The sequence below is a fragment of the Rana temporaria genome, chromosome 1, assembly GCF_905171775.1.
Source record: "Rana temporaria chromosome 1, aRanTem1.1, whole genome shotgun sequence".
Lineage (NCBI taxonomy): Eukaryota > Metazoa > Chordata > Amphibia > Anura > Ranidae > Rana > Rana temporaria.
The window spans coordinates 425285177-425297477 of NC_053489.1; the positions used below are offsets into that span (position 1 = coordinate 425285177).

General features: G+C 38.9%; 1 protein-coding gene across 12 annotated transcripts in view; it reads right to left on the reverse strand.

The window, feature by feature from the left end:
• Positions 1–12301, reverse strand: part of NRG1 (neuregulin 1) — a 944897-nt gene that overhangs the window by 50071 nt on the left and 882525 nt on the right. For 6 of the 12 annotated variants that reach the window (XM_040325327.1, XM_040325330.1, XM_040325328.1 and 3 more), the window contains exons 4-5: positions 9878–9943; positions 4049–4051 (exon numbers count right to left, since the gene is read on the reverse strand). The exons of 5 other annotated variants lie outside the window; for them this stretch is intronic. In XM_040325327.1, the coding sequence (XP_040181261.1) occupies positions 4049–4051; positions 9878–9943 (69 nt within the window). The remainder of the gene's footprint in view (positions 1–4048; positions 4052–9877; positions 9944–12301) is intronic. One more of the 12 variants, XM_040325326.1, reaches the window with a different exon arrangement.

Consider the following 12301-nt stretch of genomic DNA (forward strand, 5'->3'; position numbering starts at 1 on the left):
AATGGACTTAGCTAGGTTACCATCAATAGCTCAGGCCAGTTTAGACACCCCCATCTCGATAGAAGAAATAGAGGCAACGTTAAAAACTATGAAGGAAGGGAAAGCCCCGGGACCGGATGGCTATACGATAAGATACTATAAAGAATTTGTAACACTACTGAGAGGGCAGTTAGCAGAGTTTCTCAATGCAGTAGGCCAGACGGCTGGGTTCCCGCCGGACGCATTACTAGCTCAAATTATAGTCATTCCCAAAGATGGGAAAGATCCGGCGGAGTGCGGCAGCTATAGGCCGATTTCATTGTTAAACTCCGATTTAAAACTCTTTACGAAGTTACTAGCAAGACGGATCCAAGTATGGTTACCCGAGCTAGTCGATATGGATCAAGTCGGATTCGTACCTACACGGGAGGCAAGAGATGGTACAATAAGGGTTCTTAATCTGGTGCAGGAGGCCACTGACGGGGACATCCCTTGCGTGTTCCTAAATACTGATGCCGAGAAGGCTTTTGATAGAGTGAGCTGGAATTTCCTGTTCTCAGTACTGAGACACGTGGGCCTGGGGGAGAATATGTTAAGGTGGATAGGAAGTGTTTATACAGACCCACGTGCCTCAGTGAGAGTTAACGGGATGTTCTCTAAAACTTTCCAAATCACAAACGGAACGCGCCAGGGATGTCCCCTGTCACCGCTACTATTTGTGCTATCTTTGGAGCCCTTATTAAATAAAATACGCCAAAATCCGGATATACAGGGTATACAGATAGGGGGGAGAAGGCATAAAATAACCGCATTTGCAGATGACTTGCTGTTTACTATATCAAACCCTCACGTATCTCTTCCCAATCTCGTCAAAGAAATCGCTAAATTCGGAGAGCTCTCCAACCTAAAAATAAACCAAGCAAAATCTGAAGCAATGAGTGTGTCAATGACACCCCAGAAACAGTCAATTATACAACAAAACTTTGGTTTTAAGTGGAAGACTGCGCTAAAATACTTGGGTACCCTGATTCCAGCAAACATAAAAGAAATTTTTAAAATAAATTTTCCACCTCTTCTTACTTCAATAAGAATGCTACTAGAGAAATGGCAACATGGATTACATTCATGGTTCGGCAGAAATAATATAGTCAAGATGAGCATCTTGCCAAAGATTACGTATTTGTTTCAAACACTGCCGATATTGATACCATCGGCCTTCCTACGGCAAATTAGTGCCCTCCTGATGAAATTCATCTGGGCAGGGAAAAAGGCAAGAATTAAGAAAGAGGTGATGAGGTTACCCAAGTGTTTTGGGGGGATGGCAGTCCCGGATATTGTCAAATATTATCAAGCGGCACATTTGACGAGATTGATAGACTGGTGTAGAAACGGACACTATAAAAGGTGGGTTGAGGTAGAACAGCAGACCTGTCCAATAGCACTAAGTAGAGCCCCTTGGTGTTATAAGTTATTGCCAAGTAAGATGAAGAAACATCCCATAATTGGCCCAACGTTGTCAATCGCAGCTAAAATATGTAAAAATCCAAAATTCTCATCGAAGTGTTCTCCCCTGTTCCCTATATTAGGGAACCCAGGCTTCATACCAGGTACAGCAGGAGCAGTTTTTAATAAATTAAAACAAAGGGGTAAAGTACAGGTATCACATTTTCTGCAAACTGGTATGTGGCCATCATTGGAGGCCCTAACAAAGAGAGGAGGGAATTATGAGTTATCCTTTTGGCAAGCATTTCAAATAAGCAACTTTTTAAGATCCCTGGGACAACCATCTAATTTTCGGCGACAACTAACAAAATTTGAACAATACTGCGACGAGGAGGAACCAATACAAAGAGTGAGCTCAAAGATGTATAGACTATTGAATTCCCCTCAGGAGGATTTTGAGTTGCCGGGACTGGGGAAATGGGAAAGAGATCTGGGGAGAAATTTCTCACAGACTCAACGTAAACACATAATTCACTTAGCACTAAACTCCTCAATATCTACGCGAATACAGGAATCCAATTATAAATTATTGTTCCAATGGTATTATACACCAGTAAGGTTACATAAATTTTCTAAAGGCTACTCAGAGTATTGTTGGAGATGTGGTGTGGAGCAGGGAACTTTGCTGCATATATTTTGGTCCTGTGCAAAAGTAAGAGATTACTGGAAGGAAGTCCAGAGAATTGTTCAAAAATTTACGGAGCACCAGATTCAGGAGGATCCAGCTTTTTTTCTGCTCCATTGCTCACAAATCCCAGTGCGAGAGTACAAAAAGATGGTGATATGTCACATGATAAATACTGCCAGAAATGGAATAACATTACAATGGAGAGACAGTAGATCACCCTCTATTGCGAGATGGCTCAATAGAGTGAGAGAGACTGGAGCTATAGAAGACCTGATCCTCTCAGCCCGGAACAAAAGGGAACAGTATGTAGAAACTTGGACAGGTTGGAATCAGTTTATGAGTACGGAAGAGGGGAAGAGATTACTGGTGGAATAGATAGGGGAGAGAAGATTCCTTTTTGGGTAGAAGTGAAAAGGGAGAGGCCGAAGGGATGAAGTAAGGGAGGATCCGTCCGTCTCCGGCGAGGTAGGGGAGGGAGAGGAGGGGAGGGGGTTGGCGGGGTTTTCTCTTTTTTTTTTTTTTTTTTTTTTTTGTTGGTTGTTGTTTTGTTGAGGATTATGTTGATTCTAGGTTTAAGGGGGGGTTAGGTGGGGTATAGGAATGGACAAGGGAACAGAGGGGAGGAAGAAGTGTGAGGTCAATACAGTGGTACTAGGAAACGGGAAAAGAAGTTACTGATAAAAGGCAGGCGGGCTTGGGAATAGAGCAAGAGGACCGGGGAGGTACTGCTTTTGGTTTATTCTTCTTAAGTTTCTGAATCCCCACCTGTTTATTTGCTAGCCCATCATAAGTGTGTAGTGATAAGAACTATATGATTATGTATCCATTGTATAAGATATGTTAACCTTCTGTGAACCTTACCATAAAAGAAAAATAAAATAAAAGATTTAAATATGAAAAAAAAAAAATGTGAACATTTGTAAAAATATAATTTCCATATAATCATAATACTTAATACATTGTATAAACCAAGCAAATGTTTTGTATTTAATCATGGTCTCGGACTGATAATGCAGTCAAGATAGGTTCAAAGTTTCCTCGTTTAGCAAACGCTCAGAAACACATGGTATCTTTCTCTGATTTCACACAGTAAAGGGTTTTGAGTGAGTTAAACTGTTATGTGCTTTGTCTTTGAGCAAATCCAGATTTAACAGGATTATTCCAGGCAAAGTGCAATCTTGGGGTCAGTCACATTTACATGTTGTTTCATGTTATTCACAAACCTTCTTTCCAGTTTTCACATGCTATGCATACAGCACTAAGTGATAAGCATTCGTTTACTTCTGTAGCAGTACACTTTTAACGACACAAATTTGCAAATCGTATATATTTAATCAATATTTAAATATACATGGTTATAGCTGTATAGATCCTTTATGGTATGTGATTTGATGGGGGGGGGGTCAATAGTTTCAATGTCAGTCAGTATCTGTATCAATCAGTAGTCTGTTTGAAATCTTGCGCAACTTCTATCAGGAAAATCTGAATTTCATAAAAGATTACTCTAATCTAAGCAAGGGGTAGTCAAACATGATCAAAACAGTTACATTATCTAGAATATGGTGGTGTAAACATGTTGCCCACTCTCTAAATAGAAGACTATCAAAGGAATTTGAATGTTGGCATGAATATACAATGGATATCACAAGCACGTCAGTTTATTGCACTCCTGCAGTCACAAACATTAATTGATGGTCGGATACCGATGTCTTTGCAGACATTTTCACCCCAATAAAAATAATGCTCTATCACCAGAAGGAGCGACATGTAGGCAGGTAATCTCAGGAAAAAATGATAGTTACTGGGCAAAGTTTTCTAACATGCCCAAATACTTTGCCTCTCAAGAGTGGCTGTTGCATTCCACTCTGCAAATATCTAATGAGTGCTGTCACATGGTCGGGAGTGAAACAGTGATAGTGCACATAACCCTGTGTAAACTTGCTCAGCAACTCAAAACTTACACAGGAGTCCTAGCTGGTTTGGCCATGGTTCCCCCAAGGGAAAGTAAGCACACACTGCTTATGGGCCCTATAAAGTGAACCTGTTCTTTTCACATTAAGAATATGATGCCAAAGGTTAATGGTGTCCTATAAAGTTTTTTTTTGTCCTTCCAAACAACACCGTTGATTACTGTCTGTGATCCTTTTTTGTTTGCACTAGCAGTTTTCAGGAGAAATAAACTGAACTTGTTTTTATCATTTTCAGAACAAGCTTTTGTAGATTTACCCCTTTCTTCTCTGTCTAAGCAGTACCGATACACAAAAAATTACCAAAATGTTAAGAAAAAAAACTGCTATGAAAACACTATCTGGTAACAAAAAACAACATACAGTGGGTAATACAAGGGAAAAGGTTGGTCAGATAGAGTAGAGAAGAATTATGATTTAAGTTTAAAGGCATTACTGAGTATTTATAAAGTTCCCATTAAGAACAAAAACATTCATGTCTTCCAAAAAGCAGTCTGATTGTGAGAAATTATGTCTCACAGACTGTCAGATCTGAACCAGGGACCTGTGTGGGATCTGGCTGTGGTTCTCTATGACACATGAAATGCTGGACAGGTCCCTGTTGAGCACTTGGAGATTCCGGCTTCATAGCTTGTCAGTGTTGAACATTGAACTCCTTGCTCCTCCCATGAACGTCCTTGCACTTCCTGTTTGACAGAATATTGTGCTCTCTCCAGCCAATATTGTTCTCCTTGCTCTCCTGTTACCATTCGTATCTTCACTACCACTTGTTACCAACTTTTGGCTTGTTCTTTAGCTATGCTTCCACTTGGTCCCAACCTGAAACCATGTGTTACTGACCTTTGGCTCGTTCCTCTACAACACTGCTGCTTATTCTTGACCTACTGCATTTTTTGCCAGACCTCGGCTTGCTCACCTTCTGATAGGACAACCCTAAGGACCGTGACCTGGCACTAACACTCTGTGTAACCCATCTCCACCATCAGGAACTAGTGAAGACTAGTTTGTGCTTTGGCCCCAGAGGTGAGCCTGTGTCATCAACCAGGGTGACCTGTTTGTATATTTATCTTGCTGGTCTGTGTGAACATTTCTAATGCTATAGCTCCTGGTCTCCCAGCCTGATCCCAGACAATTTGTTATCATCTTTTTTATGTTCTTATATAATGTACATTCACATTATTTTTATCTTGTTTCACAAGTGTAACATCCCTGGCTGCACTTGTTGTCTCCATCCTTTTTTATGAAGGGGTGCAGCTCATGGATTATCTTTCTTATCTCTTCTAGTGCTGGATTGTATGTGGCTACTTGAGGGAATCTACTTGAGGTAACTTTTAAATTTTGAATCGAGTAAGGGAGGGTTATTTTTTTTTATTTTTTTTGCCATATGGTTCCCATTGGTGATATTTTTTTTTAACTTCCTATTCCATAGGTAAAACAGAGGGAGAGATCCCCCAAAGATAGTGAATCCCTGGTTATCACTAGGGTCATCAGAAATAGTGTCCTTACTGGAAAATTTCTCCTCTATTACTGTCACAGAGGACAACCCAAAGTTTGGGATTTTCCTTTACTTTCTCTTGCGTTAACAGTAAACAGGGCAATTAGAGAGAGGGTGAATCTCCTTAACAGGTACAGCAATAAAACCTGACAGCGGTTCTAATCTTATGGGGGCATGACCGAAAAAAGGTTTGCTGATCGGCGTTTGATCAGCTCTCTCAGCAAATGGCTGAGAGCTTTAATTGGTGTCTTCTGGTGGCCATTCCTAGGTCAGAACACAATAGCTCAGTGGGGGAGATCGCTGGACTAACATTGGATAGTTAGTACAGCGGTTTCTCCTCAGTTCTTCCGCTACTTCAGTACTAAGCTTTATACTTTAAAGACAGCCTTTATGAAGGTTTCCACTAGTACTCTGACATATTTATTTATGTCTTCTCGGTCAAAGCATATCCAGTAGTATCTACTGGTCTTGCTGTGCACAATGTCTCATTTGGTGTGTTTCTTCCATATTTGCCTTGAAAACACTGGATATATTTGTTTATGACTATCACCAACTCCACTTTAATGGCATTATTTAGACTTTAAGGTCTTCCAGGGGTCATTTTCTCAAGAAAGCAAACACCAGGATACTCAGGTCATTTGCAGACGACATAGCACTGGCAGCAAAAAGAGAGGTTATGGTCATGTAATTAGTACTAATTCTTTAAACAGAAAATGGCAGATGGTAGGAGTCAAAGCTCTGGGCTTATATAATGTTTAGTATTCTAATCAGTTAAGTATAATAAGGCCATTCTGATGAATAGAATGTGCTGGTGGCCCGTATACCACTTATAAATAAATAATAGGCTTGCTCTATGTTTTTACATATCTGTGCTCTGCATATTTAAGTATTTGCGATGTATGTAATTAGTCATTATTTTAGAATGCTAAAGTTGCAATTTTAAATAGCCAGCACATTTGTTCATTTAGATCAGTTGGTAAAATAAATAAATTTACAATTACTAAAATCACCAATCCCATGCACATATACAGTAAATATATATATTTTTATTTCCATTGCACAGGTTTGGGTATTCAAAATAAAAACAATGTCACCATGTTTACCAAGGTAAATAGACATTCACTTTACAAAGTGAGTTTTCTCTACTCCTTTAGTAACTCAAACCCCATAGGATTTGATTTACTAAAGACAAATACGTTGTTTACTTTGCAAGGGGTTTTGCACTAAGTGATTTTCTCTTAGCTTAGAGAATAAGTTAAAGCTCTACTGACTCTCATTATCATCCAATCATAGGCAAGCATAAATACAGATTTTTTTTATTTTCCTTGCTTGTGATTGAATACTTTATGCAAAGTTGATTTTTACCACAATCACTAAGTTAACCTGCCTGGCGGTATTCCCGAGTCTGACTCGGGGTTAGATTTTCCTGCTGCGAGCGGTAACCCAGAGTCAGACTCGGGCTTGCCTCGCTGGATGCACAGGGAGTGTTTACTTACCTTGTCCCTGGATCCAGCGATGCCACCGCGCTGTGTGAGCGAGCGGGACCTCGCTCGATTCACACAGCGTCCTCCTGTGCCGCCGATCTCCGTTCCCTGTGACATTACGACGCACGGGGACGGAGAACGGCGCCAAATTCAAAAAAGTAAACAAACACATTACATACAGTATACTGTAATCTTATAGATTACAGTACTGTATGTAAAAAAAAACACACCCCCCTTGTCCCTAGTGGTCTGCCCAGTGCCCTGCATGTACTTTTATAAAATAAAAACGTTTCTTTCTCCCTGCAAACTGTAGATTGTCCATAGCAACCAAAAGTGTCCCTTTATGTCAAAAATAGTTTTAGATCAGCTAAAAAACAGCGATAATAAATTATAATCACTTGCAGAATTGTGCGATAGCGATTTGTGGGGAAATTCGTCATAAAAAAATAATAATAATGACAGCGACAATTCTGCAACTGAGCAAATTTCAGTGATTTTGATTTGATTACATTATTGAATAATTTTTATTATAATTATATTATTATTTGTTATAATTATTTATAATTATTTATTATATTATAATTTATAATTTTGTTTTAAAAAAAATGTCATACCCGGGATGCCTATTAGAATCTTGTTTGGTCAGATTTAAGTGAGTTATTTCTAAAAATTACAGACCTACAATATAAAACGCCAAATTTCCTTGCAAATAATGGTACCGCGTTCAGCATGTTTTTTCTGAAAGAATCATACCGCCAGGGAGGTTAAGGGAAAATTCCCTTTGCAAAGTGACCAGCCTATTTGCATTAGTAAACCAACCCTATGGCCTCTAGTCTAATATGTACAGAGCTTCAGCAATAATCTTTATGTTACATGAAAACAGGCAATCTGTTTAATGTTTCAAATTGCTGCCATATATCAGATTGTTCTAGTACATCATTATATGTTTACAGTTCAAACTAAGTCACCTCCAAACTATATTAACTGTAATCAGTGTGTGGTAGACCAGCAACTGTCTTAGCTCAATTTCATTGTAGGGGAACTGCTTTAAGTGAGCCATGAAGGTATTTAAAATTCAACAAGTTAGGCAGTTCACAGTTCACTGGAAATGTGCTAGGCCAGCATCCAAGCCTAGTATATCTTCAATCTTCTTTTTCATCTCTTCAAATCTGCTGCAGGTTGGAAATATTTCATCTCCATTTCTAATGTGAGATTGCACTGAAGTAGATCATGACTTTGTAAATAATGAGAACAAGATACAAATTCCTGCTTCAATCTAGAGACATAAATAGTTCATGGTCATGGTCTGCTGGCCACAAAGAAAAATAGTTGAAGTAACAAATTCATTAGCTTAAGTTCTGATTTTACCATTATTATATATTATAGGGGTAAGTCATCACTCACTGAGGAGTTATGAAAACAAAGAACTACTTTACTATTATTATTCTTTTCAGCACTAAACTTTTATTATTCCTTTCAACACTAAACCATGGTGCTTAACATAGATCAATGGTTTATTTAACTAACCCTAGAAAAATGACTAATATAGTTGTAATACAAACCTGGCTTCATCATTTAATCATTAGTCTTATTTGTCTTGAAGAATAACTTTCTTAAACAGCTTTGGTCTCCGGGTTCACAAAATGTACATATTTCTAATGTATGAATGCTTGTAATGAATTTATATTCTAGTGAAAAATGCTTAACATCTTTATTGGAATTTAATTATACAGCAAATTCATAAAGTATTTAAAGGTATTTTAATAGGCGGATCTGCTGTCCACAGGCTGCAAATGTAGGAAATATATGAAGGATAAATATACAATACTTATATTCTGACTGCTTGTCTCAGAGAATATTGCACTTTTCCTTATAAAACAGTGTTCAAGAAAAAACCTATTGGCCACATGGGTTGACTCCATGCTGGCAAGTGTCAATCAAGGATTGTACAATAAAAATCATAATCTGATCAGGTGAAGATATATTTCTGCATACAGATGAACCAGTTTCAGTGATTAATACTGTTTTTGAAATGGGTCCTCTTACCCTACCTGTCCATTGAGCCAAATGTACAACATTCATCTGCTGTTCAACTTTATTTTAACCAAAGAAATAAGTTAATGAATAAGGGTGATGTTAAAGCGGCATTAAACCCAGTAATATGAAAGTAGTTCATCTGTCCACCCACAGTGCCCACATCTTATAAATCTTATTTTTACATTAAAATACTGCCACTATATACCTTTTTGGCTGATCTGTATACCACGGTCATATGGTAACCTGCAGAGTTTGTCCAGAGCTGTGTGTTCAGGTGGAAGGAGATTTCCACTACAGTCTGTATACACACACACATGTGTGATGTCAATATCATGTGACCTGGCTAGCTCATGTTCTCTCACAAGGACACGTTCTCTCCAGCATAAATGACACAACTGAGCATGTGCAGGTCGGCTACCCTGCCTGTGTTAGCTGGCCTTATCCAGATACATAGTGCAGGAGGGGAGGATCTACATACAGGATCAAAGAGCCTTTTTACACAGAGCAGAGGATTAACCACATAAGTTCCACAGTGAGTATAACAAGCTTGCTATTCTGCATATACAGACTGATTTTAATGTTGTGGGTTTAGTAACACTTTAATATACAGATGTTCCAGTAAATGTTCTGGGAGTGACTCACATTTGTAGGCTTTCTTAAAAGTAACCACAACTCAAGTCTATATTCTTGGGAAATAGATTTTAGAGTTGTATAATTGTATCCCATCTTTGAAATACAGAAGCAAAATCAACACTATTTTCTGCTATTCCTTTTGTTTTCTTACATGATTCTGACTTCCTCCTCATGTTTGGCTTGCCTCTTTCTATCTCTGGCCCTTTACCTTCTTCACCTAATAAAGTAAAAAAGGGAACAAAAAAAGAATCAGAGCAGTGATAACTACAGGGTATTCTAGTCAAAAGAAAAAATCATTGGTTCCTTTTTGTTAGACCCGATCAATGCTAATTTCTCATTAATCCATCTATACCCTTTAACAATTTTTCCTGGGTTTGGTGATAACAATTTCAACTTTTAGTAAATAACCTCTTAAGTCTTCATTCTATATAAAATATTTACTATTAGGATATATGTGTTTTGTAAGGTAGTAATTAATGGGTTACACCATTGTCATAGTGGAAACTCATAAAAAGATTGAACCATTTAGGGCTAACCTAGAGGTGAAAGACAAATGATTTCACTATTTCTCAAATGCAATGGTCATTTAGGGCAACCCCAGGAGGATGCAAGCACCCTCTGCCATCAAATAGCTTGTTAGGAGATCTTTCATCTTCTTAATGAAAAGTGTGGCTTTGGTCATATTTCAGGCCTCGTACACACGACCAAGTTTCTCGGCAAAAACCAGCAAGAAACTTGCTGGGAGATATTTTTTTGCCGAGGAAACCGGTCGTGTGTACATTTTCGTCGAGGAAACCGTGGAGAAACTCGACGAGCCAAAAAGAAAGCATGTTCTCTATTTCCTTGACGGGAATGGAGAAATTTGGCTTGTCGAGTTTCTCGACGGCTTCACAAGGAACTCGACGAGCAAAACGATGTGTTTCGTCCGTCGAGTTTCTCGGTCGTGTGTACGAGGCCTGAGTGTTTGTGTATGTTGAGCAAGTTGCACAAGAAACAGTGGTGGTGTATGTGGCTACAATAAAAAAAGGGGGCTATATCTCAGTTCACTCTTCACAGGGGAACATCTCCCTTCTCAGGTCAGTTAAAGCAAAGTTCCACCCGGAAATGGAACTTCCGCTTATCCGGTTCCCCCCACCTCCGGTGTCACATTTAGCACCTTTTAGTTATGAAGGGGGGAGCAGATACCTGTTTAATACAGGTATTTGCTCCCACTTACCTCGAAAGATCGCTGCAGTATCTGTGGCGATCTTTGCCATGTCTGGCCCCTCCTCTCCCCCCCTGCTGTCTTCTGGGAGACACACAGGTCCCTGAAAACCGCAGGGACCAGTCAGAATGCGCAGCACGACTCGCGCATGCGCAGTAGGGAAACTTCAATTCCTGATTCCCTTACTTAAGAGGCCGGCGCCTCCATCTGGAGCCGAGGGGCGGGTCAGCTTCGGGTGAGGATATCGAGGGCGCCCTGGACAGGTAAGTGTTCTTTTTTTAAAGTCAGCAGCTGCAGTATTTGTAGCTGCTGACTTTTAAAAATTAATTTGCAGTCGGAACTCCGCTTTAACATAACGAAAACATAAATATTACATAACAATTACAAGAAATAAAAATGTTACATAGCATTCCTTTTTCCTAAACTCTTACATGGTATAATCATTTATCATTTGATTTTCTGATAGAAAAAAACAACATCAAGGTCAAGCTACATACAGTATACTGTGCTGAAGAAGGCAATACAAAAATAGACTTTGTCTTTATTTGGTGTATTTTATTACAATCCATTAGAGCTGACTCATGCCTTTTCCTTCCACACTAAGGGCACTGAAATCAATGTAGAAATCCTTACAAATTACTGAAGCTTAACGTGGAAATCAAGGACAATGGTAGCTGCTGATATGCGTGCAGTGATATTCACTAACTGCATACAGAGCTTTGGGACAAAATAAGATTATATTAGTTAGATTGTTTAACACACACTATATTCAAATTTGTAATCTGCCATAGTGTATGTGTTGGGGGGGATAATATTATTAGTTAAGCACTTTTGCCAGGCATTATTGGTTGGAAAATTACAATTGGTATATGCAAGATAATAATTATTTTACTATATCTAAAGCTCAGTTGCATATGTTTAGTTACTATAGCTCTGAATCTACTTTGACCATAATGAGGCCTGTGTGCCTATCCCTGCCAAAAAAAATAAAAATCTAGTGCTGAGATTTTGTATCCCAAAAAATAGAGACCTCTATACTTACAGCTGAATTCTAATTCCCTCCACTCCAGAAGTGCAATGTCTACAAGCTCCCTTGCTGGACTGACATCTTCTCCCATGCATTTTGCATGTTTAGGATGTTTGGCCATCTTCACAGGGCTGGCCTGGATTGTGTAACTCCTGCACATGCGCACAGAAGTGCATTCATGCCAGCATTGAAATATGCTGAAAATTCATATTATACAAAAGTTTGCAAATAGCAAGGTAAGAGTGCTTTATTTAATGTATGTTTCTTTTGCCATTAAACGCCTGCCTGCTTGACATTTTTACATTTAAACTATAACTAAAGGCAAAACTTTTTTTTAGCCTTGG